This window comes from Penicillium roqueforti, assembly GCF_015533775.1.
Source record: "Penicillium roqueforti strain LCP96 04111 chromosome Unknown scaffold_32, whole genome shotgun sequence".
Taxonomy (NCBI): Eukaryota; Fungi; Ascomycota; class Eurotiomycetes; order Eurotiales; family Aspergillaceae; genus Penicillium; species Penicillium roqueforti.
The window spans coordinates 116,086-143,925 of record NW_024067596.1 but is presented as its reverse complement, the minus strand read 5'-3'; the positions used below and the strand labels follow the sequence as shown (position 1 = coordinate 143,925).

At 50.4% G+C, this 27,840-nt stretch overlaps 14 protein-coding genes across 14 annotated transcripts; 6 read left to right on the top strand and 8 right to left on the bottom strand.

Annotated features, from left to right (window-relative positions):
* Positions 1-34: 34 nt before the first annotated feature.
* LCP9604111_8404 (RPEL repeat-containing protein) lies at positions 35-628 on the bottom strand (the record flags this gene model as incomplete). The annotated part of the gene is made up of 3 exons (XM_039076544.1): positions 35-210; positions 336-436; positions 498-628. The coding sequence occupies 3 exons, from the start codon at positions 626-628 to the stop codon at positions 35-37; spliced, it is 408 nt and encodes a 135-aa protein (XP_038925610.1).
* Positions 629-1,318: 690 nt separating this feature from the next.
* On the bottom strand, positions 1,319-2,673 carry LCP9604111_8403 (uncharacterized protein; the record flags this gene model as incomplete). Its single annotated transcript, XM_039076543.1, has 2 exons — positions 1,319-2,475; positions 2,553-2,673. 2 exons carry the CDS (start codon positions 2,671-2,673, stop codon positions 1,319-1,321), a joined length of 1,278 nt encoding a protein of 425 aa, XP_038925609.1.
* Positions 2,674-3,171: 498 nt separating this feature from the next.
* LCP9604111_8402 (sulfurtransferase) lies at positions 3,172-4,260 on the bottom strand (the record flags this gene model as incomplete). Its single annotated transcript, XM_039076542.1, has 2 exons — positions 3,172-3,229; positions 3,299-4,260. The coding sequence occupies 2 exons, from the start codon at positions 4,258-4,260 to the stop codon at positions 3,172-3,174; spliced, it is 1,020 nt and encodes a 339-aa protein (XP_038925608.1).
* Positions 4,261-4,535: 275 nt separating this feature from the next.
* LCP9604111_8401 (anaphase promoting complex subunit 11) lies at positions 4,536-4,965 on the top strand (the record flags this gene model as incomplete). The annotated part of the gene is made up of 4 exons (XM_039076541.1): positions 4,536-4,677; positions 4,737-4,768; positions 4,828-4,891; positions 4,940-4,965. 4 exons carry the CDS (start codon positions 4,536-4,538, stop codon positions 4,963-4,965), a joined length of 264 nt encoding a protein of 87 aa, XP_038925607.1.
* Positions 4,966-5,476: 511 nt separating this feature from the next.
* LCP9604111_8400 (uncharacterized protein) lies at positions 5,477-6,580 on the top strand (the record flags this gene model as incomplete). The annotated part of the gene is made up of 1 exon (XM_039076540.1): positions 5,477-6,580. The coding sequence occupies one exon, from the start codon at positions 5,477-5,479 to the stop codon at positions 6,578-6,580; it is 1,104 nt and encodes a 367-aa protein (XP_038925606.1).
* A 386-nt stretch (positions 6,581-6,966) lies between these two features.
* Positions 6,967-10,635, bottom strand: LCP9604111_8399 (putative kinesin family protein (BimC); the record flags this gene model as incomplete). The annotated part of the gene is made up of 3 exons (XM_039076537.1): positions 6,967-7,920; positions 7,971-10,118; positions 10,171-10,635. 3 exons carry the CDS (start codon positions 10,633-10,635, stop codon positions 6,967-6,969), a joined length of 3,567 nt encoding a protein of 1,188 aa, XP_038925605.1.
* A 378-nt stretch (positions 10,636-11,013) lies between these two features.
* On the top strand, positions 11,014-12,599 carry LCP9604111_8398 (UPF0183 domain protein; the record flags this gene model as incomplete). The annotated part of the gene is made up of 2 exons (XM_039076536.1): positions 11,014-11,077; positions 11,137-12,599. The coding sequence occupies 2 exons, from the start codon at positions 11,014-11,016 to the stop codon at positions 12,597-12,599; spliced, it is 1,527 nt and encodes a 508-aa protein (XP_038925604.1).
* A 142-nt stretch (positions 12,600-12,741) lies between these two features.
* LCP9604111_8397 (ankyrin repeat domain-containing protein) lies at positions 12,742-13,384 on the bottom strand (the record flags this gene model as incomplete). Its single annotated transcript, XM_039076535.1, has 2 exons — positions 12,742-13,216; positions 13,290-13,384. 2 exons carry the CDS (start codon positions 13,382-13,384, stop codon positions 12,742-12,744), a joined length of 570 nt encoding a protein of 189 aa, XP_038925603.1.
* Positions 13,385-14,039: 655 nt separating this feature from the next.
* On the top strand, positions 14,040-15,298 carry LCP9604111_8396 (aminoglycoside phosphotransferase family protein; the record flags this gene model as incomplete). Its single annotated transcript, XM_039076534.1, has 2 exons — positions 14,040-14,543; positions 14,615-15,298. The coding sequence occupies 2 exons, from the start codon at positions 14,040-14,042 to the stop codon at positions 15,296-15,298; spliced, it is 1,188 nt and encodes a 395-aa protein (XP_038925602.1).
* Positions 15,299-15,629: 331 nt separating this feature from the next.
* LCP9604111_8395 (isoleucine--tRNA ligase ISM1) lies at positions 15,630-18,623 on the top strand (the record flags this gene model as incomplete). The annotated part of the gene is made up of 1 exon (XM_039076533.1): positions 15,630-18,623. The coding sequence occupies one exon, from the start codon at positions 15,630-15,632 to the stop codon at positions 18,621-18,623; it is 2,994 nt and encodes a 997-aa protein (XP_038925601.1).
* A 337-nt stretch (positions 18,624-18,960) lies between these two features.
* LCP9604111_8394 (opsin family protein) lies at positions 18,961-20,097 on the top strand (the record flags this gene model as incomplete). The annotated part of the gene is made up of 5 exons (XM_039076532.1): positions 18,961-19,097; positions 19,152-19,218; positions 19,287-19,774; positions 19,833-19,967; positions 20,016-20,097. The coding sequence occupies 5 exons, from the start codon at positions 18,961-18,963 to the stop codon at positions 20,095-20,097; spliced, it is 909 nt and encodes a 302-aa protein (XP_038925600.1).
* Positions 20,098-20,461: 364 nt separating this feature from the next.
* LCP9604111_8393 (uncharacterized protein) lies at positions 20,462-22,800 on the bottom strand (the record flags this gene model as incomplete). The annotated part of the gene is made up of 3 exons (XM_039076531.1): positions 20,462-20,858; positions 20,929-22,555; positions 22,683-22,800. The coding sequence occupies 3 exons, from the start codon at positions 22,798-22,800 to the stop codon at positions 20,462-20,464; spliced, it is 2,142 nt and encodes a 713-aa protein (XP_038925599.1).
* Positions 22,801-24,798: 1,998 nt separating this feature from the next.
* LCP9604111_8392 (uncharacterized protein) lies at positions 24,799-25,803 on the bottom strand (the record flags this gene model as incomplete). The annotated part of the gene is made up of 1 exon (XM_039076530.1): positions 24,799-25,803. One exon carries the CDS (start codon positions 25,801-25,803, stop codon positions 24,799-24,801), a length of 1,005 nt encoding a protein of 334 aa, XP_038925598.1.
* Positions 25,804-26,552: 749 nt separating this feature from the next.
* Positions 26,553-27,568, bottom strand: LCP9604111_8391 (40S ribosomal protein uS5; the record flags this gene model as incomplete). Its single annotated transcript, XM_039076529.1, has 3 exons — positions 26,553-26,810; positions 26,894-27,151; positions 27,302-27,568. 3 exons carry the CDS (start codon positions 27,566-27,568, stop codon positions 26,553-26,555), a joined length of 783 nt encoding a protein of 260 aa, XP_038925597.1.
* Between the last annotated feature and the right edge of the window lie 272 nt (positions 27,569-27,840).

Sequence of the window (27,840 nt, the reverse complement as noted above, 5' to 3'; positions counted from 1 at the left end):
AAAGTTACGGCCATGTTGACTGTAGACGGCCAAATCAGACGGGCGAGCGTGGGTTCTCATCCTCGGAGAGAATACCCTGCGAAATCAGGTCTTCGGGCTGTGGCCGGTTCTGAATCTTATGCTCGAGGTTATCGGCCAGCATGTGCTTCTCGAGTTCACGGGCAGGGGCCTGCAGCGCTGGGGCAGCGGAGGTTGCGGGGAGGATATTACCTTGGCGGGTTGTTAGTATATTGAGAGGAACTCAGGTACCAATCTCAGGCACGAAATGAAAGTGAAAAAAAGGGAAATGGGAAATGATCTATCGAATCAGAAGGAAAAAAGAAAGGAAAACAAACGCTCAACCAACTCGTCCTTCTCAGGCCTCTTCTCCAGGTTCTTCTTCAGACTGTCAGTAGCACGCTGGCGGTCGAGCACCTGGCGGGCAGATTGAATCGCTCTATCCTTGTGTTAACGATCATATCTCACGAGACTCATGGGACTATTCCCGAAGCACTCACGGAGCTACATTGGTGTCCAGCAGGATGTGGCGGTTCTTGAGGTCCTGCATTTCCGGGCGGGTTTGGAGGTGTTTCTCCAGCGAGTTGCGACGCTCGTAGGTTGGGGGAAGTGACTGCTGAACGGAGGACATTGTACTTGTCGCAAGTAATGATAGTCAAAGTGTTGTTAAGAAGTGGAATCAGTCGAGGAATGGAGAAGGCGAAAGTCAAGTGGTGGTCCCGTGGGACAATCACGCGGGGAAAGCGGCGGTCTATACATCGACACCATATCACCGTGAAACTACACCAAAGGGAAAATATCAAGAATAATGCAATTTACTGGGATAATCTAGGATAATCTGGGATGCTAGTAGATCATAAAACAAAAAAATACAATCCACCTTCATACCATCTCCCAGCGCAAAACAGAAAGCAACCGTCTCAACGTCTCCGCAATTTGACGATCTCCCATCTCCGTCTCCTAAGAAAAGGGTGAAAGGGGAAAAAGGGGGGGCACAGGTTTTCCGAAGTAGACATATCCAAGCAGCGCATCACAGCCGCGGGTCGAATCCACCAAGGGATTCGTGTCTTTTCGTGTCCGAGATCCGAATCATGCCGGGGTTCTGGGATCGTTTATGCCAGAGGAAGAGGGAAAAGCGCACTCTGCAGGCAATCACAGCAAGACAGATCCAGATCCAGATCCCCGCATTCGGGGGTTTATTGCAGTCCAGCAAAGAGAAAAGAGACACCCCTGTCCAGTTCTGGATGCATTGGTTCACAAAACACTCCAGTCTACTGTCATCAAGAGATGATTTGAAGGTAGACTGTTCTGCTCATGCTAATCAAGGAACCCAGAGCTTACCCCGGCCACGACCATTGCCTCGTGCACCGCGCGAAGATCCACCACGGCGACTATTGGATGAGCGGCGAGAGGCCCCAGCGTTACCACGGGCAGCACCGGTGGCACCCGCAACACCCTGTTGGGTACTCAAGTCTATAGTGGTCGGCTTGGTTGCGCCGCCCAGAGACCGGCTGAAAGAGTCGGGGTCTATGGGCTTGGTAGGAACTTCCACGGTAGGTGTAGGCTCAGCAGGAGGTGGCGCAGCCTTAGGGGCAGCCTTGCGCTGACCCCCACCACGCGAAGCACCTCGAGTAGTTCCTTTTCCACGACCGCGGGGGACGAAAACTAGCTCATCCTCGTCGCTCTCTTCCTCGTAGGACAACAGAGTCTTCGGTTCAGCGGGCTGGGCCTGAGTTTTCTCGACGTATTTGCAGCGGTTTTTGTACTCGCGCTCCTCGTACTGGATAGCGGTGCGTAGCTGCAGAATGTTCTTGACACCAATGCCAAACTTCTGAGCCCACACCTGGGTCGCACGGTCATTGGAGATAAGAATGCAGGTCTTGGCTGAATTCTCGGCATCGGGGCCGGCATGCAACCGCCAGAGCAGAGCGCTCAGCAATGGGCGCAGAGCGGGCGGTGCGGTCGGGATGACGGATCCGGAGATGGTACGCTGGTGGTTAGAGGACTTGCTCTTGGTCCTGTCATTCTTTGTTGCTTCATTGCCGGACCCGTGCTGGGCACACTCGGGGCTGGTACGGGAACTGCGAGAGGATGTGCGCGATCCAGGTCCACTGGGGGTGCCGACGGAGGTGATCGACACCGTCTCCGGGTCCTTCTTGAAGTTCAGCTTGGACAAGAGCATCTGCGACAGGTCATCCGACTCGTTCTTGGTCAAAGTATCGCGGGCGCTAGTTTCGATCGCTGGCTCGTCATTGTATGTCTCGTCAACTACCTCGGGCTCCTCTTCGAATTCCGGCAGGAAGAATTTCTCGGCCTCCTCCCAGCGCTCGTATTGCTCCATGGGGCCCTGGAGTAGAACTCGGTCGGCAGCGATGTGGTCTTTGCCGGAAGTGACCCGGTCAAGAAAGCGAACTGCTTCGCGCGCATTGATGGCGATCTGCGACCCTGCTCGCTTCAGCGCATGGAGTCGTTCAAGTGCTAATTAGAGGATAATGGTTAGACCGGCAAACGCTGCAGTGAGACAATCAAAGTCTCTTCAACATTCGGGTACTCACTGTAGAGAGGAACTACGAGATCGATAGCCCCATTAGTAGTCCATTTTTTGATTTCGCTAATATTGGTGGAGAGGGCCGTCTCGTCCACGGCACAGCGGAAGACCTTGCGTCCGGTCGACATGGCGGATACCAAACGTACTCGTTCGTATGTTGGTAAAGAGTGGGAGATACAGGGCAAAGATCACCCTATATCGCAAGACTAGAATTGTAGACAACCGCGACTAAATCGGGGCCAGGGTCAGCACGGGCCTAGAGCTGAGGAAGGAGGTTTGATGATGGAGGGACCTGGGAATGTGGGGGGGTAAGGGGAGTAGTGGGATGTCGGTTGATAGAGCCATGATTTTCACTCACGATGAGAATCCAGTTGACAGGATGTTTCCATCTGCAGCATCTTTGTAACAATACAGTCTGCTTGGGGTCAAAGAACGCACCTTGAGAAATGATGCGATGGGCAGAGAAGGAAATATGCTGACTAAGCGCGTTATAGGAACAAGACGGGATTTAAAGAGAGAAGTGAGGGTTTCTATATATCGAAGAGGGATACAGTCTAAGAATAGGAAGAGAAAGAAAGAAAAGATCATGTTTGTGAAGGAAAGGGTTCCAAAGCCATCATCCCAGCCTATGACTTCACCTTCTTGATGAGGCCGTCCGATTCCTTCACTCGTTGCGCCCACTCACTGGTTTTGATGTTCATATTAGTACTAGTAGCAACATTTGAAGTACAAGGGAAACTTTGTTATACTTACGTCCAACTGCCGTCATATACCCGACGCAGGTTTGGGTCGCCATATTCGGCCTCACTCAGAGCTGTCTCAATGATGGAGGCAGTCACGCCAGTACCACACGAGCTGATAATTGTTTGGTTTGGATCCACCTTGTGGTCTTCAAAAACCTTTCGCAAGTCTTCAACGGGGAGATAGGCTTTGGTTTCAGGGTCGAGGAGTTCTTGGAAGGGCAAGCTCTTGGAGCCAGGAATATGGCCCGAAGAGAGGCCAGGGCGCGGCTCTGGATCGGTTCCAGCCCAGCGACCATAGGAGCGTGCATCTAGGATCTCTATTTCCTCTGCACCTTCTTTGCCATAGTCAAATGCTAACTCCTTCATCTCTCGGAAGGAGATCACTAGTCGCGAGTCGTACGTCGGAACAGAGTACTTCGACTTCTCCACCACCGCTGGCTCGCCGCTCTCAGTCGGAAGACCGTCTTTGATCCAGAGACGATAGTTGTTGAGGATATGTACATTGGGATGGCCGAAAACACGAAGCGTCCAGCCTACACGCGGCGCACTGAATATGCCCAGCTCGGCAGTGTCGTATACCACCACCGAGTCGTCGCGACGGATCCCCAATTCGCTCATGGCCTCGGCAAAGGTCTCGCAAGTGGGAAGCATGTGTGGGTAGGGTGAATCTTGATCTTTGATAGCATCAAGGTCAAAGAATCGGGCCTGGGGGATGCGCGAGTTACGGAACGAGTCAATTCCCTTGCGTCCCTCTGGGTCGTTCGGCATGAACCATGCTGCACAGAGAGGAATCACGCGCGGGGAAGTTGAGATCTTTGTCCGGGGATTCTTCTTGAGTGCTTCATTCAGCTGCTTTGGGGTCACTAGATACGAAGAAAAAGAGACATTGCGCTGAGTATGGAGCCCTGTGGAGACCGACATGTTGGGGCGGAAGAGACGAGCAGAAGCAAAGGATCTGGCAGTGAAAGCCATGGTGGAGAGGAAAGAAGCTTTTTGAAAGACCAATTTACATAACGAGGTAGCAAAGACTCGGGGAAATATCCAAATGCAAGCCAGACCAACCACGAGTAAGAGGAAGCGGAAGAGCAGGGAAGAGCAATAAGAGGAGTACTATTGCGTGTTATGGCGGCATGTGTGGAGGTGCGGAGAGTGGACATGTGATAGGAGGCTGATAGGAGAGATAAGCGGTGTTGACCGATGCTTTCCTTCTCTTCACCTTTCTTGATTCTCCACTATCCCACCCCACAATGAAGGTCGCTATTAAAGAATGGAATGCCGTCGCTACTTGGCATTGGAATATCCCCGAGGACGAGGTGTGTGGCATCTGTCGTGTCCAGTTCGATGGCACCTGTCCAACCTGCAAATTCCCCGGCGATGACTGCGCACTTGGTGAGTGAACCTTTGACTCCCAATTCCATACGGAATACTGACCACGGTGATTATTATAGTGCAAGGAAGATGTAACCACGCGTTCCATATGGTAAGACTGCGGAGTGGGCATATGAGCTATCCCTAGACTAATCAACACTTTGGAAACAGCACTGCTTAATGACCTGGATTGACCTGGAATCTTCCAAGGGACTATGTCCAATGTGCCGACAAAGTAAGCTTTACTCTGCATTGTCTGTGATATCGAGCTAACTGTCTCCAGAATTCGAATGGAAGGACAAGGAATAACGGCCCAATTTGTGTTTTCTTCTTCTCATCAATGGTTATCAAGGCGTTGTCGGACGAATTCAAGATACCCCCTTTGCATTTTTGTTGGGCGCCAAATTAGATTGGAGGAGTTGGTGGGACCTCAATCTCAACTGAGCATCAAATTAATCCCGTGGTTGGAGCGACTTCGATTAAACCGAGTTTATACTTCGTATTCGACCTTCCATTTGTCGATATATATTGTTGCAGATCGCGCCATAGATTAGTCGACTCATACAATACCCAAGCCCCAAGGAGCCTACCAACTACCATATAAATACAATCACCATGAAGAACGCAGAATAATCCTAACGTCTCAGGGTGAAACATGTACCAATATCAAAGTCGCTTGATCCCCTCGGAAGGTCCGGCCGTTGTCGTCTCTCGTCTGATCGTCACGTGGCGCTATCGATAAGAAGCTCTCCGCACGCGATACAGAACCTCGTCCTAACCTAAGCTCCTCTCCAGAATGATGTAGCCTTGGCCTATGGAGATGTCTCTGAACAACTCTCCCTATCATCCTCCCCTATCCTCTTCTTCGTCTAGGCAGTCCCTGCACAAAGAAGCACTGTTTCGACCAGGCACCGCCTCTTCGCGGCCAAGTGATCGACAGTCCAGAGGGCAACTGCCTGAGGGCCGCTCATCAACAGACGAAACTCATCAACCCCCGGGAACAACTGCCTTGCCCTGCCAAGATGAAGCTCTGGATGAGACCGAAGATCATTCTGAGGAAGGCCAAGAAAATCTGACTCATCCCACATTCCAGCCGTTCTTCGCCTTGATTGAAGACGCCCATACCTCAGACTACCACCACCCAACAGTCCACTACATATTCTCCGACGATGACACCGAGATCGTGACAGAGGCAGCCCTGCGTAGCTTGGCCGCGCAGCAAGAAGCTCTTTCCGATTCCAAGAAAGATCAGATCGCGCAGACCCAATCGCCCACTCTGCAGGACGAGATGAAAGATCCCTCCGACCCGGACCTAGCCAAGTCCACCCTACTCCCACCGTCCGTTCCAGGTATCCGAGATAATTATGTCATTCTCGACATAGAGCCCTCACCACACACACCTGACGTAGGGCAAACTAGTCCTATAACCGAACAACTAGCACCGGGCAAAGGCGGGGGCGGTACAAGGTCCATATCCTCGTCACCGGCGAACCCTTCCGTGCTCCCACAGGATCAGGGGCAGTTACACCCGCAGTATCGCGTTACCGCGGCGCAGAGCTTCTCGTCAACTTGGCAGGTTCTCAGTACGGAAGTGGCGACGGCGCCCACCTTTGAGAATAACAATTCCGGCGAATCACCAGGACAGGGGTTGATGCTGAAGATCCGTGGCACAGGTGGACTGCCGATTGAGGTAGGTAACACGGAGAAGGACCGTACACTGGAAGAGATGATGGACCAGTTTGCAAAGCGGATGAGCGAGTTGCAGGTTGTTATCGATGCTGCGGAGGCCGTGGATTTGAAAGAAGAATATACCGAAGAAGAAGTTGTGCAACATCCTTTCTCTCAAGACACAGCTGAAGAGACTACCCAGGGCGAGGGGGATAGTGCTGCATATGCTGCAAAGGTTGAAGGGGAACATTCTTGATGATTTTATATTTGCTGTTTTTGGCGCATTGTGCGGAACATCGGCTGTTGTACTAAGTCTAGTCTATTAACAGGCTAGAACCGGTAAACCTTATGAATATATCTTGACTACAAGATGAATCAATCCAAACTAGGAGATCGGGTATGATATTAAGATCAAATTTGACATCCCGATAAGAATATCAATGTAGTTGAACCGGAAACGCCATGTACAGTCGCCTTTCTATGGAACTCAGACAAAAGAGGAGATAGAAGAGAATGTCCAACCCAACACTGTTTTCTCAGCCAAAAACTCCGACCCAGAGTGGAAAGCCAAGCGACTATCGGGTATCAAAAATCGACAAGAAAGGAGAAAAAACCAAAAGCAAAAATTAACATGGAGTCCACCTAATCAGAGGTGCGGTTTCTGAACCTTCGACTACCGGCGATGGCTGAAGGGGGCATATTTTCGCGACCCTCCTTCATGCCAGCCATCCTTTTTGAGAGCATGGTTTTGGGGAGTTTAGTCCCGGGATTGTTGGTTGAGTTCGAGCGGCGCCGTTTGCGGGAAGGTTCTGGCTCTTCCTTTTCTGGCGTTTCGTCCAGGTCCAAGGATGTGGCCAACGCGGGGGTTTCTGGTTTGATGGGAGGTAGTACGTCCTCACCATCAGACACAACCGGTCTGGCGACGTTTAAGTCGACTTCCCTAAGGCCAGTGTTGGATGGTGGAGCTGCGAATGATGGAAGAGAGTGGCCTACCTCTTCCGGGGTATCATTATACACGAATTTCTTGGACGGTGAAGCATGTGGCGAAGTGGGAGCAGGGGAATCTGGTTGTCCCCCCTCACTGAATGGCAGAGCAGTAAACTGCTTGGATGTCCGGTGTCGAGTGCGAAGACCGTCGTGAGCTTCCGTTTGGGGCATTTCCGAAGGGTATTCGTAGCGTCGTTTCTGAGGGGTTATACCTGTTCGAACATACTCTTTCAGGGGGCGGCTCTGGATGTTGGACCGCATTTCCAAAAGTGGCTGGCGCACTTCAGCGTGTAGGGGTGCAGTAGTTTGTTCCAGGTTCTTGGTAAGCATATCGACATCCTCCTGGAGTTGCTCGACGCGTCCAGTGAACGTATTGAGTTGCCCATAGACGTTTGAGCGTGACTCTCGGACCGTATTAGCCATGGTATTCAAACTGCCTAGGTGTGATTCATGGAAGCGGCCATTCTGGGACCGTGCTTTGGCAACGAAGTCATCCAAAGCCTCCATTTGTGTGCTCATGTCGCTCATCTGAGCATCAACAATGCGCACAGTCTCTTGGTGCACAGATTCCGTTGCCCGATGAATTGAGGCGTTGCGCTGGTCGAAAGTCTACTGCTATTAGTTTCATTCCGCAACCCAAGGATGTCAGTCGGTCTTACCTCCCAGTCATTCTGCATCCTGGTTTTGATTTCATCCTTGGATGCAGTAATGTCCTTGGCAAACTGCTCCTCCTTGAAAATCCATTCATCAATGTGCCTGTCGTGCTGCGCAGTCGCTTGCTCAAGAGAGTCGCCTGATGCCGAGATGTCGGTGCGAAGGGTATTAAATTTGCCCTGAAGGCGGTTGTTCTGTTTCAGGCTTGAGTCCTCAAGGAGTCCCCGGATGTGAGACATAAGAGTTTCGCGCTCGACTTGTGCACTCGCATGTTCCTCTTCGAGAACCTGTGCTAGATTGAATGAAGCTTTTCTATTGGCCTCCACTGTCTGACGGTTAGCTGCCTGCAGCTGGAGACGTAGTCTGTGGACTTCGGATTTCTGTTCATCGATGTGCTTTGCCATGCCCTCGAACATGGTCTTGAAGTCTTTGCCGAGTGTGCTGTATGACGAGTGAAGTTGCGAGTGAAACTCTGAGAACTCCCCAATGACCTCTTCGGAGATTCGAGCAGCAGCAGCCGACAAGCCATTCAGGCCTTCGCCAACTTTGGACTTAACCTCTTCTCGGAGGACCTTGATCTCCTCGAGAACTTCATTCATCTTGTCCCGGGCAGTGGATGTGTTATTCTTGGCCTCGGCCTCAGCATTGTCAAACGATGCATCAAGATCCTTAAGGTGGGAGCGGGTAGACCGCACAGTGTCGAGTTCATGGTCTACGAATTGGTGGATCTTGCTAGACATCTCCTCGAGCAGCTTCGCATGCTGCGTCTGGAACATCTGCATGCGAGCATCGACTCGCTCCGTGACATGCGATACCTCACCGGTTGAAGCCTGCCATGTTTTTTGGTTATCAGTCTCCAGGTTATCTTTGCGATCCAGTTTCGCGTGCAGTCCATTCACGTCTTGAATAGTTCCATTTAAGGTAGTCACCAGGCCGGCACCAATGTGACGAAGTTGCTTTTCCGTATTTTGATGAGCCTTCCGCACAATCTTCTCCTCGTCCAGCTTCTCCTGGGTATCCTTCCAAAACCTTTCTGTTTCGTTGAGCACATCGCGCGTTTCTTTGAGTTTGGACTCAATCTCCTCATTGTCATGCTTTAATGAGTTGAAGTTGCCCGTGATCAAAAGTAGCTCTTGAACCTTGTGGCGAAGGCTTGCCTCCATCGACTCGATCTTGGCACGCTGTTCCTCGTTGACGATGCGGCGCGACTCACTTTCCATCGTCATTTGTTCAAACGCATCAGGCGTCATATAGACACCATTGCGATGCCGGGTGGCAATGAGCTCGCTTTTGAGCTTCTGAATTTCCATCCCGATATCTCGCAGAAGCTTAGTTTTGGTGATTATAGAATTAATCTGGGGTTTGTTGCGAATGTTCTTGGCTCGAAAGGCATAATCAAGGGTAGATATGGTCTCCTCTAGGTTGCTTCGGGCAGGCGAGACGGTGGCGATGATGCATGTTTTTGTTTGCCCTCCAAGTGAATCTTGTAGCAGTCTCGTAAGTTTCGACTCGCGGTAAGGAATGTGGGAGCTCTTATCCACCAGAGCGTTGATCACCCTCCCAAGAGTGAGTAGACTCTTGTTAATGAGACCTGCCTCCGTCGCCCGTTTATTTTCTGCACCGCTCCGTCCGATATTTTCGCTACCCGCGAGATCAACCAGGTTCAACTTGCCCGAGCTGACATAGTCCTCCCCAGATTCGGTCGTGCGATTTGTGAGCACGGTGATGGTAAAAACTGTATGGCTTCGGGAACTCAGGTCATTGCATTTTGTCGCTGCCACTTGGCGTTTATGGCTGCCCGATTGAAGTAATCGGATTCCGGTGGACGCAGAGTCGATGTAAGTCTCCTCCATGCCCTGAACCATGGTGCCGTGTCCTCCCTTCTTCTCATTTTCGAAAATCTTGAGCTTGGTGCTATCGTCGTATGACAGAAGATCGCGAAGTTCTTCATTATAAAGTTCGATAAAGGAACATTTCACTGTGCTTTCTGTGTCCTCCAGCTTGCGAAAGAGGGCGTAAAGCGTACGCGGAATAATTCCTGCGTCGTCGGAGAGGATGCCCAATGTGTCATTCATGTCTCCTGACATGGTGTATGTCTTTCCTGTTCCAGTCTGTCCGTAAGCGAAGATTGTGCAATTGTAACCTGCCAACATCTGCAAGGAATTAGCGCGGTCCTTTGGGTTCAGTCGCGGCGACTATACTAACCTCGTCGAGGACCGGTACAACCACATCCTCGTAGACAGTAGCTTGATCGGCAGCCGGGGAGAAGACCTTGTCAAAAGCATATGTCTTGTTTGAAACCGCGTTCGGTCCCATCGAGAGATCGAGGGTTTTGCCCTTCACACCCTCTGGTGTTGACAAGACTACACCGTTATTCTCCTTAATCTCGCGATCACTGCGACCGCGACACCGGACTACCACATGGATGCTTGTGTCCTCGTTGATTTCCCGTTCGAAATCTTTCTCCCTCCTCTTATTCGCAGCGCCCGATTTTTCTGGGCTCCTCGCCACACGAGCTGCACTTATCGCAGAGGACCTCACTGATGGCGTAGACACTCCAGGTAGTGCATGGCGTTCTGGGGCTGCCGAACCCGCTCGTCGAACTGGTTGGCGCAAACCCGACCTCCTCGTGGTGGGGAGGGTGGATGGAGGCCTTGGTGGGCCAGCCATGTTGACAATGCGACACTCGGAATGTAATTGTGGTATTATTTAGCAGTAATATTCGAGGGTCCGTCTGAAAGTTCAGTTGATCTTTTGATTTGATATTTTCACAAGCTGTGTCGGAGTCTTTCACGGTTGTGTATATCAGTGGAGCTTCGTCTCAAACAGGAGCAACATAAACAAACATTACGTAATCCAATCATTTCCCCCTCGCACATGACTCGGTTGGTCGGCTGCGCTATCGTCATCGCTCTCTTATCGTTATCCTTCCCCCTCATACCGTCCCTTACATCTCCAGAGCCTCCCCTTTTAACTACACAAAGCTCGACTATCGTATGGACTTTTGTCCACCCATGAACACCGGGCCATGAAAACGAACAAACCATCATGACTACCTCTACTTCCTCAGCCCAGGCGCAAATCTTCCCTGGGAAAGGACTGGGGTTTATCAGTATGTTTCTTTGTCTAACCTCGCAGCCTTTTCAGCAGCTCTCGCTAATACTCTTGAAGCCTTGGGTGCTTCGCTCCATAATGTCCTTACCCGCGTCAAGTCCTATCCCCAAACCTATCCCGCCATCGACCTAGCCTACTCCCCCGCAGATCCGCTCCGCAAGCCGGTGATATTGCAGTTACCTTCAAATGGCCTGCGCCTTCGATTTGACGGTCCCGACCAGAGGCTCCGTTTGATTGAAGTAGTCGACTTCTCTCGAGTAAACCTGGTATACAAAAATCAGGATGTGCTCAAAGGTGGGAAGTCAGCAGAACAACCCTTGTCCTCGCACGGCCCTAGCTTCCGGCACGTCTACAATCGCTTGTTTGGCCCCTCATACCCAGGAGAATACGTACCCCCGGCAGACCCACAGTCGCCATATGGAACCTACGTCCTTTCTTATCCGGGGGTTGCATTCTCGTTTCCCCTTCAGCACTCTGCCTGGTCAGATCAGTGTGATTTTGTAGCGTTGCTATCTTCCTCAGCTGCGCTCCCGGCCACATCCATGTCGATCTTCCAAGGGGCATCATGGCCTGAGGCCCGAGGCAAGTTGTTCACACAACAGGCACAGTACCCACGCTCGTCGGCTTTGATTGGAAAATCCCGAGAATCGCTAGCGGATGAAATCGAGGAGTGGCATGTCCTAGGTGCTGGGGAACTTCAAGTGGCTCGCAGGACGGGCTCTCCATTATACATAAAACTGGGGGAGACGACTCCCCAGGACTTGATTGCAGACTTCGGTCCACCCGACGCAGTCTACCGTAAGAACGACCGCCGGATCTCGATCCACCGTGCAACTGGGGGTGGGGAATCTCACCTGAGTCCCTCTCCGGGCAGAGGAATAGACATCCCGGACGGCGACCACTCATCCACTAACAGCGTAACTGATGATTCTGACGAAGAGTTGGCTACCTTCAATATCGGAGACCCCACCTCACTGCCCGCAGAATGCTTTTTGAACTACTTCCACCATGGATTCGATGCCTTCATCTCGTATCCGACTACACCTGGACCTGCTTTCCCCGCCTCGGGTCTTCCAGATCCATCGCCTCAGCCACCATCCTCCCAGCTGACAGTGACAAAGATTATTCTTCATGGGAACGTCCCAGGTTCTTATCCATTTAATCGTCACCGCCGAAGTCGCTGGTTAATCTCGTTGGATGAATCTGGCGATTGTCTGACTTCGGAATCGACATACGATGAAATCTCGGAGCGGCTGCGGGCTACTTGGAAAGGATCTTACGCCAGCCCCGCCGAGGAGCGTGCTCTGCAGCGGCCAATGGTACTGAACCGCGGCTGGGGAGACAGCCCCGAGAGCAGTGTTGAGTTCCTTGGTGGTTGGGAGGAGACCACAGCCAAAGGTCCTCGGAATGGTGCCGATGGGCAGGATGGAGGATTAGGTAATACCGAGCTTTTTGGGTTCCCGGGGCTTTTATTTGAAGTTCTCAAGAATGGCGCCGTGAGTTGTTTGACAGTGTACTGATTTAAGACTATTGCACCCAGCGCTTCTCACCATATCTCAATGCATTATGAATCATGATAATCCTGGCTTGGTATGTTTTAATGTGAAACTATATGTGACCATTCAAAACCTGGATTGTAGATGTAAATTGTAGAATTGATACCTAATGTCCATTCTCCAATAGCCTCGCAATTTCCGTTTGATTCAAATTTCTTGCCCACTCAATGACTGTACAACCATTTCCATCCTCGATGTTAGTATCCGCTCCTCGACCGAGCAAGAACCTTATTGCATCCAGTTTCCCAAGCTCTGTTGCTATGTGTAAAGGGGTTCCCAAACTCACAGGATAGAACCGCCTAAAGGTTGGATAATCCTGATACATTGGGACGTTCAAAGGGGCACCTTTATCAATAAGTAGCGCCAACACTTCATTGAGATTTGTCCGCCGATAAATGGCATATTGAAGGAGCTGTCCCTGTTGTACATCACCTCCGCGGCTTAGCATGAGCTCGATGATGTTTATAAGAGCTAGCTGGACAGCATAAGATAGCGGAGTACAGTTAATATCACATCGTTGATTGGGATTTGCTCCATGGTCTAGAAGCCAGTTCGTCATCTCTTCCTCGTAGATTGCATAGCTATGGTAACGAGTTATTATTGTGTTTCTTTTCAAGAAATGAAAGCAAGATTCTCATCCTTCGAATCACTGACTTTAGAACGGGGGGATCAAGGTCACTTATACGTTCATTGATGTCCCATCCTTTTTGCATGAAGCATTTGAGCGCTTTCTTCGATTTACATTTCATTGCTTCCAATGGAAAATATGAATGTATCGTAAGCCCACGGTCGAGAAGTTCTGAAATGAATTGAGTATTGTCTTGCTTGATTGCCTCTACCATCACCGGGACAAGTTCCTGTATGACATGTTTCGGGCTCGAGGGCAGTAGAGCGATAGTATCATTGAAGGATTGTATATCTCCTCTGAAGCGAAATCTGTCAACTGCTCGGTTGTTTCTTTCGGGATTTGACGTGGGATGTGAAATTGATTTAACTCGATGGGTGTAATAGATGAGATAGATGCCTCACGACACCATGATCGAAGATCCATGATGAAGAGATAAGTTAACACAGAGGTTATCTGTGAGAGCAAAAATGAAGTCTCCTAGGAGGTGTGAGATGTACGACCTCAGCGGGGTTGATGATGTACGACAGGTCTCGCAGTGGGCTTTTGCCATCTTCCCCCCTCTAAGAGATCGGAATCTCGTATAATTACCAACAGTAAGCGATAATAGATATGCATCTGGCCCTGTACATTGACCGCTAGTTCCCCGTTGATTTGTTTCTCTTCCTATAAAATCCTACAAGCAGAAATTATATCCCTTCCACTCTTACTCCTCTGAAGTCCCGGGAGATTTGGTCCCTGTCTCTACTCCATCGATTGTTTTCTGTTTGGCAGTGATCATGTCTACCGACTCAGCCTCTTGGACTACTGTCCAGGATTTTCTGCAAAAAAGTGATAGCCAAACTGCCGAGTGTTTTCGTCGAACTCAATGGGATGAGCTCTGTCCAATCGCTTCAGGTCTTGCTGGACACTTGGAGTGCGTGGCCTTAGACCAGGTTGCTAGCGGGCTCAATCACATTGTCCGTTTGCTAAAATTTTCCGACGAGACTCGCTGGGCGGCCCGGGTTCATATTAGAAGGAGTACCTCCCCCCTTGTCAGCAAGACCAGCCTCAGAAACGAGGTTGCGACAATGCAATTCATCAAGGAACGTTCCGTCTTGCCAGTGCCTCAAGTCTTTGCGTATGAAGTTGACGAGACCAACCCGGTGAGGGTTCCTTTTATACTGATGGAGCTGCTCCCTGGTAGCGTCGCCATGGACGCCCTAGGCGGCTACAACGTCCATCGCGGTATAATACCCAGAAAGCTCCGACCAACCTTCTACCGCTCCGTCGCAAAGTGCCATGTTCATTCCCCCCGCGCTATCAAGCCTATATAGGCTCACCTCGATAGTCAGCTGCTTACCTCATCCTATAGGTCCAGTTGACTTCGTTACGACTCCCAAAAATTGGGACGATTGTCCGAAACCGCGACGGTAGGTACGAGTGCGGTCCCTTACCGGGAATCGGCGGTCCATTCGATACAGCAACCGAATTCTTCGAGGCGTGGGCCGACAGCGTCGAGTTTAAGTGGGATAAAGAGACAATCACAAGTATGATGCAGAGAAGTCCGAACCCTGCAGAACGGATGATCGCGATTATCGAGAATTTCCCGTTACAAATCAAAGCTATGGCTAGCCGGCTATCCTCGTGTAACGAAGGGCCATTCCCTCTAGACCATGATGACTTTTTTCATAGTAACATCATGGTGGATGAGAGCTTCGATGTGACGGGAATCATCGACTGGGAAGGCGCATGTACGGTTCCCTATGAGCTTATTGCGTTCCCCGACTTCCTTACAGCCATGCCTGTCTCCTTCGACCTGCCCCAGAAATACGATGAAGATGGGCAGCCGTTCGATGAGGAAATTCGAGAAATGTGGCGCGAGCGAGAAGGGTATATCGAAATGGTCAGATTAGCCGAGCTTGACGACAGTGTGCTTTCGGATTGCCTCAGCAGCAAGAGGAGCCAGGCTATAGCTTATTTGTATGGGGCGTATACTAGTGTTGGAAAGCTGGGCTTTTATGATCAAGCTGTGAAAGAGATAGAGAGGGGAGAATAAAACTCAGCAGTTCCCCTATCCTGGAATGATAAAACGAAGCTCTTCGTAGAGTTATTGGGCGGTGGAACAGCATCAAAGAAGCAATTCCCTGACTCGACCGTACTTTCGGGTGGGATACTCCTTGGACGAGCCACATTGAGAGATCCTCTGCTTGGTAAAAGACTCTGGGCCTGGAATAGAAGGTGAATGTTAGGCGCGACCATGCAGTGTCCGATCAAGTATCCAAGTCCGGCGGAGTCTAAACCCTTTGTGGAATAGCCATGTTTTGTAAACCGCCAAGACCCTTCTCTTCTTGACCTTCCACTCATCACTTTCTAGGATATGCTGGACAATGCCGGAACTGGCGCGGGCAATCCCTCGCTCATGGACCTCGACGTTGAAACTGCCTAAATCCTCATTCCCTCCACGCGTATCGCCTATCGATCGGACGAAATACCTAAAACGGTGCACCGATGATCTCTACGCCTGGCAACGCCGCGAAAGGCCCGCCGACCAACCATTCGTCTTGCATGATGGCCCACCATATGCGAATGGCGATCTCCATGTTGGACATGCGCTCAACAAGATTTTGAAGGATATTATCTGTCGCGTACAATTAGGTCGCGGGAAGAGGGTGCGGTACGTGCCGGGCTGGGACTGCCATGGACTGCCGATCGAGCTCAAAGCGCTCCAAGGCCTGCACCCTGAGGACATTGCAAGCGGATCAGTCAGCGCAGCGGATATTCGCACGTCCGCGCGTAAATTGGCAAGACAAGCCGTGAAAGAACAAATGAAAGGGTTCCGTGGCTTCGCGGTCATGGCCGACTGGGAGAACCACTGGAAGACCATGGACAAACAATTCGAGATGCGGCAACTGGGTATCTTCCGGGAAATGGTGGACCGTGGCCTCATCTACCGAAAGTTCAAGCCAGTTTACTGGTCGCCTTCAACGGGTACCGCTCTTGCGGAAGCAGAACTGGAATACAAGGAGGATCACATCTCGACCGCCGCCTTAGTCAAATTCCCTCTTATCGATATCCCTACGTGTCTCTCTGAGAATCCTCTTCTTCGTGGAAAGAATTTGAATGCTGTGATTTGGACCACTACCCCTTGGACGCTGCCTGCCAATGCTGCCATTACAATCAGCGAGTCTTTGGAATACGCTATTGTCTTATCGGAAAAACATGGTCATCTTCTGATAGCTCAATCACGGTTAGAGTACATCCAGAATATGCTGAAAGAAGAACTCTCTGTCATTGTACCGTCTATCATGGGGTCCGAGCTGGCAGAGCGAACTACCTATCGACCTCTATTCAAAGGACCCGAAGCTCAGCCGCAGCCCATCTTCGCCGCGGACTTTGTTACTGCTGATTCTGGCTCTGGCCTGGTTCATAGCGCGCCTGGTCACGGAATGGAAGACTACGAAGCATGTCTTGCGCGTGGCATTCCTGTGTTCGCTCCCGTTAACGATGAGGGCAAATACACAGATAAAGCTATGCCCCTCGATCCTACACGTTTAACTGGAAAATCTGTCTTGGGAGAAGGTAACACCGCTGTTTTGGAATGGGTCGAATCGTGTGGTCAGTTGCTTGCCCAACATAAGTACGAGCACAAGTATCCTTACGACTGGCGTTCAAAACTTCCGGTCATTATTCGGGCCACTGAGCAGTGGTTTGCCGATGTGGCCGATATCCGTGGCGATGCTCTTCGCGCCTTGGAAGATGTCCGCTTTGTTCCCGAGACTGGAAAGCAACGGCTCGAAGCCTTTGTGAAAAACCGGAGTGAATGGTGTATCTCGCGACAGCGTGCGTGGGGTGTTCCGATTCCTGCAATCTATCACCGAACCACTGGAGAGGCCGTCTTGACTAAAGATAGTATTTCACATATCATGACCACAATTGAAGAGCGCGGAATCGATGCTTGGTGGACCGATGCTGCGGATGAGGCTGCATGGATTCCTCCGTCCTTGCGGGACGAGGCTGGAGCGGGGTATCGACGTGGAATGGACACCATGGACGTTTGGTTTGACAGTGGTACCAGCTGGGCAGAGATCGATGTTCCTATCGAAGGACGGAGTCATCCAGCCGACGTGTATCTTGAAGGTACCGATCAGCACCGTGGTTGGTTCCAGTCCTCTCTTCTCACATATATCTCGCACCAGCTCGGCTCGGGTCAATTCACGACGCCTCGTGCGCCATACAAGAACCTCATCACGCACGGTTTCACCCTGGATGAACATGGGCGGAAGATGAGCAAGTCTATTGGCAACGTAATCCACCCGCAGACCATCATGGATGGAACTTTGCTGCCTCCCCTCAAACCCCGCAAAGGCAAAGGAAAGAAGCAACCCGAGAACCAAGAACCGATGTACGACGCTCTTGGCCCCGATGCGCTTCGCATGTGGGCAGCGAGCAGCGACTACACGCGCGACGTGGTAATTGGAAAACGAGTACTCCAGACCGTCAATACCAGTCTCCACAAGTTCCGTGTCACTTTCAAACTGCTGCTGGGTGCCCTTGCCGATTTCAGTCCAGCGAACGTTATCCCATATGAACAGCTGCAGCTGGTCGATCGAATTGCACTCAAGCACCTCTCGGATATGGTACTCACGTCACAGAAGACAAGTGATAACTTCGAGTTCTACAAGGGCGTGAGTACGATGAACCGGTGGGCCAACCTCGAGTTTTCTGCTTTCTACATGGAGGCGATCAAGGATCGCCTCTACACCCTTGGTGAGGACAGCACGAGTCGCCGGGCTGCGCAAACGACCTTATTCTACATCTACAATTATCTTCAAGAGGCCCTGGCTCCCATCACACCAGTGCTTGTGGAAGAAACATGGGAACATACTCCCGAGTCTATCCGCACCGAGTCTGAGCACCCACTGCAGCGTATCGTCTCCGCCCCCGCTCCGGAGTGGCAGGATTTGACCCTGGACACCAGCTACCAAGAGCTGACGGTGGTTCACTCTGCCATTAAGAACTTGCAGGAGCAGGCCCGTAGTAAAAAGCAGCTTGGCTCCTCCCTGCAATCCTTTGTTCACATTGTGCTCCCCAGCAGCTCTGGATTATTCCAGCAGTATCTGTCGGAGCTCCCTGATCTCTTTGTCGTGTCTTCCATCACCCTGTCATCCCACGATGAAGCTATTCCGACCGACATTAAGGACGCTGAATGGCAATATGAGGAGACATTTGAGCTAGGTGACCAGCCAGGCAAAGTGTATGTGTACGCGCCACAGGCCTCCAAGTGCCCACGGTGTTGGCGGTACGCCATTCCGAACCCGGTGGCGATCGAAGATGCGATTTGCAACCGGTGTGAGACAGTGATACATGAGGCAAACGCCTAGAGAACTGTACAAAATATGTATACTTATTTCTATGTATTATAGCTAGCTGTAGGTGATTGGACAGAGCAGCCAATTTACCAACTGCAGTGCAACCAGTAATCCAAAACATCCGACATTCACATTGAAAACTAGACTGAAAGAAAGAGTCCATGTAATTAATGTATTCAATCTATTTGTCCATCCAGTGAATGTTCTAAATGGCTATGACGACAGTATCCAGTCAATGACGGTCGCCCCAATCATCCCCAAATCCTGCTTTGATGCAACATCATGTCATCTATATAGTCTTGCTCTTCTCGTTTCTTCTTCTTCCTCTACTCAACTTCCTAAATTCATCATGATTCAACCTCCATTTGATCAGTTTGCTACTCTAACGGCGCCCGCCACCACGTCCTCGGTGGCGCCTATTCCCACTATCATTCCGGGGTATGAGGTCTACCAGGAACTTCATGATACAGGCAAGCGAACTCTTTGGTATGTATATATTATACTATGTATTCAAATGTTTAATTATCCTAACATTTATAGGGTTGTCACTGTGTTGATGGGCGTTTCCTCGCTGGTGTTCTATACTTTGGCCGCTCGTGCTCCTCTAGTGAGTTCATCTCTTCTATATCATATATGCTCTCTTCTATTATTCATACCTATCTAACATATGTCCAGTCTAAACGAATCTTTCATATCCTCACCTCCCTGATAACCACAATCTCCTTCGTGATCTACCTAGCTCTTTCAACAGGCCAGGGCATAATAACCAAACACGACAGAGTCCACGAATCCCACAAACATGTCCCGGACACCCACACAGACTACGCTCGCCAGATCCTATGGCTGCGCTTTGTTAACTGGGCCATCACCACACCCCTGCTCTTCATCAACCTCGCCCTTCTATCCGGCCTACCAGGCGCAAACCTACTCATCGCCATTGTCGCCCACCTGATCATGCTTACAACAGCTGTATTCGGCATATTTTCAGGACACGGCCGCGAGCGCTGGGTCTGGCTGACCCTCACATGTATTTCTTACCTGGTCGTGATCCACCACATTGGCTTCCACGCACAGCGAGCGGCGAAGAGCAAGGATATCCAGACAAGACGGTTCTTTGGGTCTGTTTCTGGGTCTGCAATTGCCATGTTGGCACTTTTCCCAATGTGAGTGATATATCCAAAAGAGTACTCTTGAGTTCAAACCGATGCTAATGTTGGGTAGTTCCCTCGCGGCTGGTGCTCTCGCGCTCAGACTGAGTGTTGACACGGAGACTATCCTTTTCGCTATCCAGGATGTCTTCACGCAAGGTATCCTTGGATACTGGCTTCTGTTCACTCATGAGAGTTCGCCTGGAATGTAAGTCTCAAGCTGAATCTCGGTATGACGACATGCTGATTACTGCAGTGCACTCTACATGGAAGGATTCTGGTCGCATGGTGTCGGCAATGAGGGAGCTATTCGTATCTCCGATGAAGAGGGTGCGTAAGGAAATAACTTCACACATTCAGACTAGGATTCTGGTGATAGGATATTTGTTCTCTCTTTTTTTTTTTCAGTTGACATTTCTCTCACTTACGAGTCAATTTGGTTTAAGGCGTTAGGATTGAAAATGAGTATCAGGATGTTTACTTTGACTTGACCCTACTATTTCATATGTCTGTTCTACTTATTGCGTACTCTTTTAAATAAGAAGCAGAATAACTTAAAAAGATTTGGCTTTTTTTGGGGGGTTTTCTAAATTATCTTTCTTGCGTAGTTGAATGATATTTCCCTAGCGGCACACTCACTAGAGCCCCCTAGGGAAGGCTCTAGCGAGCGTGCCGCCGCCCATGAACACGGACCCCGTCCGTTTAGAACACCCCCAGGCCTCGCACTGCGGAAGAGAGCTCGGCAAGCTCCTCGTCACTGAGCTCCTCGACGGAGTTCTCCCCGGAGGGCCCGTCTTCGCCCCGGGCCACTCCAAACTCGCCCGCCTGACGAACTCGGACGTTTCGCTGGAAGCGAGGGAGCCAGAAACCGCAGTCGATGCAGTCCTTCTTGAAGTGAACCTCCTTGAGGTTCCGGAACCACATGCCAAAGGGGTCCCCGTCCACCGCGAAGCCGCTCAAGGTGAGATGCTCGACGGGCAGGTAGGTGGGGACGGGGAACCCAGTGGCAAGGGCAAGGACCTTTGCCTTCTCGATGCAGTACTTGTCGAGGTACTCGCCGTACCCGACCTTGGGGCTGACCTCCCCGTCGCCTTGGCCACTAAAGTCAATCAGGTTAGCATATGTCACGTCTCTTGGTATCACATTACTCTCAGTTGGGCACAACTTACTAGTATACGGGTGAGGCATGCGACTTCACATTCATCACCCAGCCCTTCTTGATGGGCTCCCAGCCACTTGGTCCCACCGGCTCCACAATCTCCAAGCCAACAGCCATGTGCAGCTCGAGAGTGGTGAGATGAGGGTTCAACCAAACCGTCTTCCAGATGGCAGGCTGGTAGGACTTCATCATACCAAACAGCTTCAGCACACGCAAGTTGCGGAACTCAGTCAAGGGCCAGACCTGGTCCATGGTGAGAACACTGACTTTGATCTTGTCCTTTAGGTTCTCGAAGAAGCGGTCGTCGTCGATGGTATTGTCCTTCAAGGCCTCGTTGATGATACTGCTAATTGTTTCATCCTCCTTGGGAGCAGCGACTTCAATGACTTCTTGGTCGGGGTAACGAGGCGCGTCACAGATGGGAAGATCTTGCATCCCGAACTCATTGGCATTGTACAGGTCCCAATCGTGGACAGCGGCCTTGCCTTTCGCGTTCTTGTTGTTGGTCGGGCTTTCGGCCTCAGAGCTCTCGAAATCGAACATTGTCATCGAGGAGTCAATTGCCAAGTTGCCATCGGTGGTCTGATTTTCGATAGCACAATCAGTGTTGACCCCAGCCTGCTCAGTGGTGACTGGCCTGGCAGCAGACTTCAAGGTGGGAGCATTGTCCCCAGCGGTAGCAACACCCGTCAGAATATCATCAGACTGGGTGGCCTTGTCAGCAGGCAGGCTGTCGATGGCAGAACCCTTGATGTCGGGCTCAGTCATGGTGGCATTGTCGATCATGGTGGTGGTTTTGACAGGACATTCGACGTCGAAGTCGGTCATGGTGCCCTTGTCGACCATGGTGACCTCATCAGTCATAGCACCTTCATCAAGAATTTGGTCATCGTCGAGATCAACAATGCTCTCAGGGGAGACCTTGCGAACATCGAAAAGCATGTTCAGTTCTAGGACCAACTTGGTGCGAGGGATATCATCCCAAGTGCCACCATCATTGAGGTGAGCCATCAAGTGGACGAAAGAACTGGTATCTGGGTGAGGAGGAGCCATAGTCTCAGGTTGAGGATCACTCTGTTGCTCAAGCCAGTCTTGAAAGCTGAGAATGCTGAGATGGTTGGGGGCCACTGGGTCGCAAGGATAAGAGTCTTCAGAGGCGGTGGGAGGTGCAATGTCGATGTTGGTAGCAGAGGGTCCTCTGTAGAGAGAACGGAAAATGGGACGTGGAGCAGGAGGGAGTGGGGGAAGAGAATATTCAGGAGGGAAGAAAGTTGTAGGGGACAAGATGGAAGGACGTGTCGGTGTGGGCTTCTGGAGTTCAACAAAACCCTCAGTGGACGCGACGATGGGACCTCGGTGTCTGAGACTCAGACTCTTAAAGGAAGGAAGGCGCCAACTACCCTTTTTGGAACTCTTCAGACTCTTTGTGGGACTCTTCTCAGGTGAGTTGGTGGTATCAGTTCCTGCAGAGGAGTGAAGGAATCGAAGGTTATTGAAAGAAGCAAGTCGAGAGAGTGGGAAAAGACTCTTCCTCTTCGTTGGGCTCTTTCCAGAAGCGCTTGTGACTGTCGTCTGAACAGGGTCCTTAGCAGGCGACTGAGCAGGTGACTGAACAGGGCTTAGATGGGGCGGTAGGGCTAAATGGTGACGGGAGCATTAGCACGAACTATAGCAACGTATAGCAACCAGCATGCTTGCATGTAAGGCATTCAATGTAGCAATGCTACGATGATGCAGCACATGTAAGAACGTGTAAGAACATACCTTTTCTTTCACCTGCAGTAAGCTGCTCAACATGTTTTGTTGCATCTTCCCAGAAACGGACACCTAGCAGGCTGTTCTCCCATTGATCACGCATATCACGATCATACATGCTATCCATGATGAATTCTGGATTAACAACAATGAAATTTGGATGAAAGCAAGTATCTGAAGGATAGGAAGGATGGGAGAAGGATGAGAGGAAGGGGAAAAGGATGGGGAAAAGGTACTTCGCATGGGTGCTCTTCAAGCGTGCGCTCCCCGCGTTAACAATCACTGGGCTTAGGTACCATTTGCGCGAGTAAAGCCTTCGCTGAGATCGAGGTCGAGGGCTCCGGATCAACTCTACACGTTCAGTTAAACAGTCCTCATTATCACACTACACGTCTTCTTCATAGGATGTGGTTCAACAATTCCTGACTTATCCTCTATAAAGGCTAAAAATATAGCACAGCTTCACTGGTTCTGTCTTCTGTCTTCTAAAGTACGTTCAAGGAAGACAAGGATATCCTCAATGGCTCATTCGAGTTGGAGAATACCCAGGCGTCTCTGTAGTTGCCAGTTAGAGTATAAAAGCTTCGTTCGTCTCTAATAGTCTGGATGCAATTTACTATCCTGGTAGCAATTGTAGCTATACAAGAAGTTGCTTCTTTGTGTTCATTTACCTTAAGATGTTCGACACTAACAATCTAGTTATGGCGTGATATTTATTGTAAATAACAGGTAAACATTCTCCTGTTGATATCACTGGCAATAAAACTATCCGGGGCGATACCTGTTTTTAAAAGGTGCAATGCTTCAATGCGTCAATAGTACATACTCGCCGATCTTGGTCTTTTAGGTTTAGGCTAGTGACGGCCCGCGACGGACACCCGCCGGTCCACTACCTGAGGACCTAAGGCTCCGATGTCCTAGTAACATCCTATATGGCCTTCTAGATTCATTGGAACTAGTCTAGTCCCGATGGTCTTCTGGTCAATTAATCCGGTGCGTTAAGAAATGTTGCCGAGGTCCATTCTGCAATTATCAGCGGAAGGGCGAGGTCCACTCAGACAGACAACGCTGGCAGAGAAGAGAAGGGTGGTGTTGAGAAATGGTCCGATACTAAGAAATCATTGGCTTTGTAACTGATGGTGTATAGGATTCTTCTATTTGATGAACCCTTTCTTGGCCTTCTCCAGACGACCGAGACATGCGAGCATCCGTCACACGTCGCTGATATTCTTGAGACTGTTGGAAGACAGCATGATGGTTTTTTTACTGTCAATTACATTCGCCTTCGCTTTGTTGTTCAAAAGACAGAGCGGCACCACTATTGCTTCAGGAAATTCCAATTTTTAGATATGATTTATGATATTTCTTGCTTCAATCGACTTGTGAAGCCCCGAGGAGAATGTATGAGGATAAAAGGAATATACTGCGTATTCCGATAAACGAACAGCTGCCTCTTCCAAGGAGCAGCTGGCGACGTTCACGGTGGCAAGGCCACGACGTGGCTGCTTTTACCGCGCAACCTACCCCTGTCCGGTAAAAGGTATAGTAGTAGCTAATGGCGCCGAGCGAGCGATCGAAGTACAAACACACGACTTATTTACATTACAGGCTACTGAAGGTGCGGGAGCATACTCGCTCCATTCTATTCTCTATCTCAAGTGATAAAGGTGGCATTGCTCGGGTCCACCGGGTCTATGTCGGAAAGCCCTTACAATCCAGAAGGATTGGGAAACAAGGTCAAGAGACATGATGTAACTCCTGAGATGAAACAAAACCAGAGGAAGATGAAGGAATCGCGTAAGAAGCTAAACCTATTTGGCTTACAGCCTAATTTGGTGACCCACCAGTATATGCCTCCAGGGATGTGAGAAACATATACATGTACCGGATAATGCCTGGCACTCGAGACCTTCCCCTTTCCGTTTTAGTGTTCACTGGGTGAGCGGCCTGAGTAAGCTACATCAATAAAATGCGACATGCTTGCCCCGTCACGTGCAACTCTTCCCATTTAGAAGTAGGTTGTCGATCTGCCAGCCTGAGCCTAATAAAATAAACTACTAGGTGGATATCTGTGAAAAAGCAAGCTTTGATTCCAACTTTCTAACAATACATGTAGCGATAATGCTCAGGCCCCCAGAAAGACATGGCGGCAGCACGCAGCAAGATCCTCGGCCGTGAATGTGATATTTCCTTCCCCCGTGTTAGGGGTCGGCAGGCGGCGCATAACGGATTCGAAATCCAAGTGTAGAGGGGCATTCTGGACATTGTTTGAGGCAATAACGACCTCATTGACCGCTGAATGACGTAGCACCATTGGGGAGTCTGTTTGAGATAGCAGAGTGCGCTGGGCCTCCGCCTGTAGTCCACGGGTGAATCTGGGAGTGGTTGGTATCAGACTGTATTGTTTTATGGTGAGTCTGCGCTCGGGCGATCTTTGGATGTGGAAGAGAATAACCATGTTGACTTTGTAGTCGGAATTTGAGAACCACCAATATGCGTCGGCTCGTAGTTGGGCTTCTGATTCAGAAAGACCAGTTTCAATAACGAGCGAAGGCCAGTTATTATTGTCAAAAGGATTTCCTGACGGAGTAAGACACTCGTCGGCTTCTTTATCGCATGTTCTTCCGTGATATCGGGTAGCCGAGTTCATAGTGTAATCATCCGAATCAATTCCCATTTCGATTAATTTTAGGACGAGTTTGTTTGAAAATGACCGCGTCACTCGCTCATGAGCTCCTGATGGTATGATTCGAATGACCCCTTGCTGGTGCTGTGTGTCGAGTGTCAATCTGTAGGGAACCTCAAGAGGGTTTCGATCTCCAGCTATTAGCTCCTGCACTTGCTGGGATATGTTTGACACGATGATAAACTGGTTCGAGTAAGACGTGTTGGTGTTGATTTGATGATAGACATCGTCCGCAGTTTCTCGAAGGGTAGAAATGGAAGGAGCAGACAACACCACAGCACCCGGGATTTCGAATGGCAGGTGCGAATAACAGACACCTGCTTCCTCGACCTTGACCTGCGAGGTTCGAGGCGCAACATCTGACTCGGTCCTATCGAGGGACTTCGAGTCGACGTCCTTTGCAGCTAAGGAGGAGGAAACTGTGGATAATAGCGGAGACAGCATATTGGCGAAATAGGGGTGTATAGCGAAAGGAAGATGAGGCAGAAGAAGAGAAGTGAGAAGGCTATTAACAAAGGGGGACTGGTAGTGTCATCGTTACATTGAATACCGGTCTTTTTACCGGACACTTATGTGACCTAAAAGTATGCATTTTGCTTATCAATCTGCGTACAAATTGTGTAAATTTTGCTTAGAGAATTTACTGCTATTGATTTTTACCCGTACGCTCGTCATACCTGGATTTCTGTCAAGTAGTACCTATATATATCTTAGATGTACTATCATGTGGAGACCTTTACTTCAATCTAAAGATACAACATACTCCAATACTACATAACTTAATACCGATAGTATCCCTTAGCCAGTGTCAGATAGACAGCCTGGACCCCAGAGTAGTGTTTGTTTGCACATAAAAGCTGCCTGGGCGACCTCTCTGTACGTCTCATAGCGACATTGTTAGGCTGCATGTCGAAAATTTAGACTTGAACTAGAAGTTAGTTCACCCAAAATCAATGTCTGTCAGGTAAAAACAACTACTGCCCTACTACAAAATTACTGCTCAAAGATCAATCTGGCTGGCAAATGGCCCGTGGACTTCGCTATTTTGTGTCCCTCCCCAAGATAAATACATCCAGAGCGGTGCGGAGATGTCTCTCGCACACACGAACCATCTTTTAATCACCAAGCAGAGGGGGAAGTTTTAAAAGAAACCCATTGAAATTGTCGAACAAAAATCATGCATCATCCATAACCTAGTACTTCTTGCCCTGGCGGAGGACATCACCGAACTCCTCCAGAGGGCTGCGGATGAGCTTATTCTCGGCCCACAGGTTGGGGGTAAGGAAACCGTAGGTGTTGACGACAGCGACGAAGGTGGCCTTGAGGGTGTTCTCGAGGGTCTTGGTGGAGCCGGAAGAGGAGGTGTAAGCGTCCTGAACACCGGCGAGCTGGAGCAAACGCTTGACAGCAGGGGAAGCGACAAGGCCGGTACCGCGGGGGGCGGGAATGAGCTGCAGTCAATTAGAAACCATCTCTTCAGATGTCCGGCCCCAAAAAGGACTAGATCAGATATAAACCACCGTAGGAAACTTACACGGACGGAGACGGAACCACACTTTCCACTCTGCTTGACGGGCAGAGAGTGGGGCTCACCAAGGTTGGTACCCCAGTAACCGCGACGGACGGGGAGGACAGCGAGCTTGGCGATGGTGATAGCAGCACGGATGGCGGTAGCGACTTCCTTGGAGGTCTTGATTCCGAGACCGATGTGGCCCTCGGAGTCACCGATGAGGACAATGGCCTTGAAACGGGTACGCTGACCGGCACGGGTCTGCTTCTGGACGGGCTTGATCTGTAGGTTGAAATTCACGTTAGTTTCTGGACTGATTTCGATGTATTCGTTTTCCGTTTGAGCTTTCATTGCGCAATTGCGGGCAATTGTCGCATTCCAGTCGAGTCCCGCTCAATCCTCCAATTTCAAAAAGGGTGTGTCGATCCGTACCTTCATAACCTCATCCTTGAGCTTGGGCAGGAAGAAGTCGACAATCTGGTACTCCTTGACGGGCAGAGAGTGGAGGTAGATCTGCTCCATGGAGGTGATCTTGCCGGCCTTGACGAGACGGCCGAGCTTGGTGACGGGCTGCCACTCCTTCTCCTCCTGCTTGGGGCCACGACGGCCGCGACGGCCACCACGGCCACGTCCACGCTCACCACCACGGTCGCCGCGCGAACCGAAACCACCACGTCCACGGGGAGCAGCGTCAGCCATATTGATGTTGTTATGGGAAGCGACGGGGAGGGTTGTCGGGATTGAGTTGGTCGTCGAGTTTCACGGCGCTGAGCACTGTTTGCCCGAAATTTGCGCGGGTGGGCTAAGCGAGCGGGCAGCCCTAGTGGGGACCCTATGCCCTAAACTCCCGATCGGGAATGTGGCACGTGCACTTAAGGTTTCCAGGGCGGTGTCACCTGATGGGGCCCAGAAGTAAATGGATTGATCGCCGTTGTTGTAGAGAGGCATTGATCATGTAGAATGAGGGATAG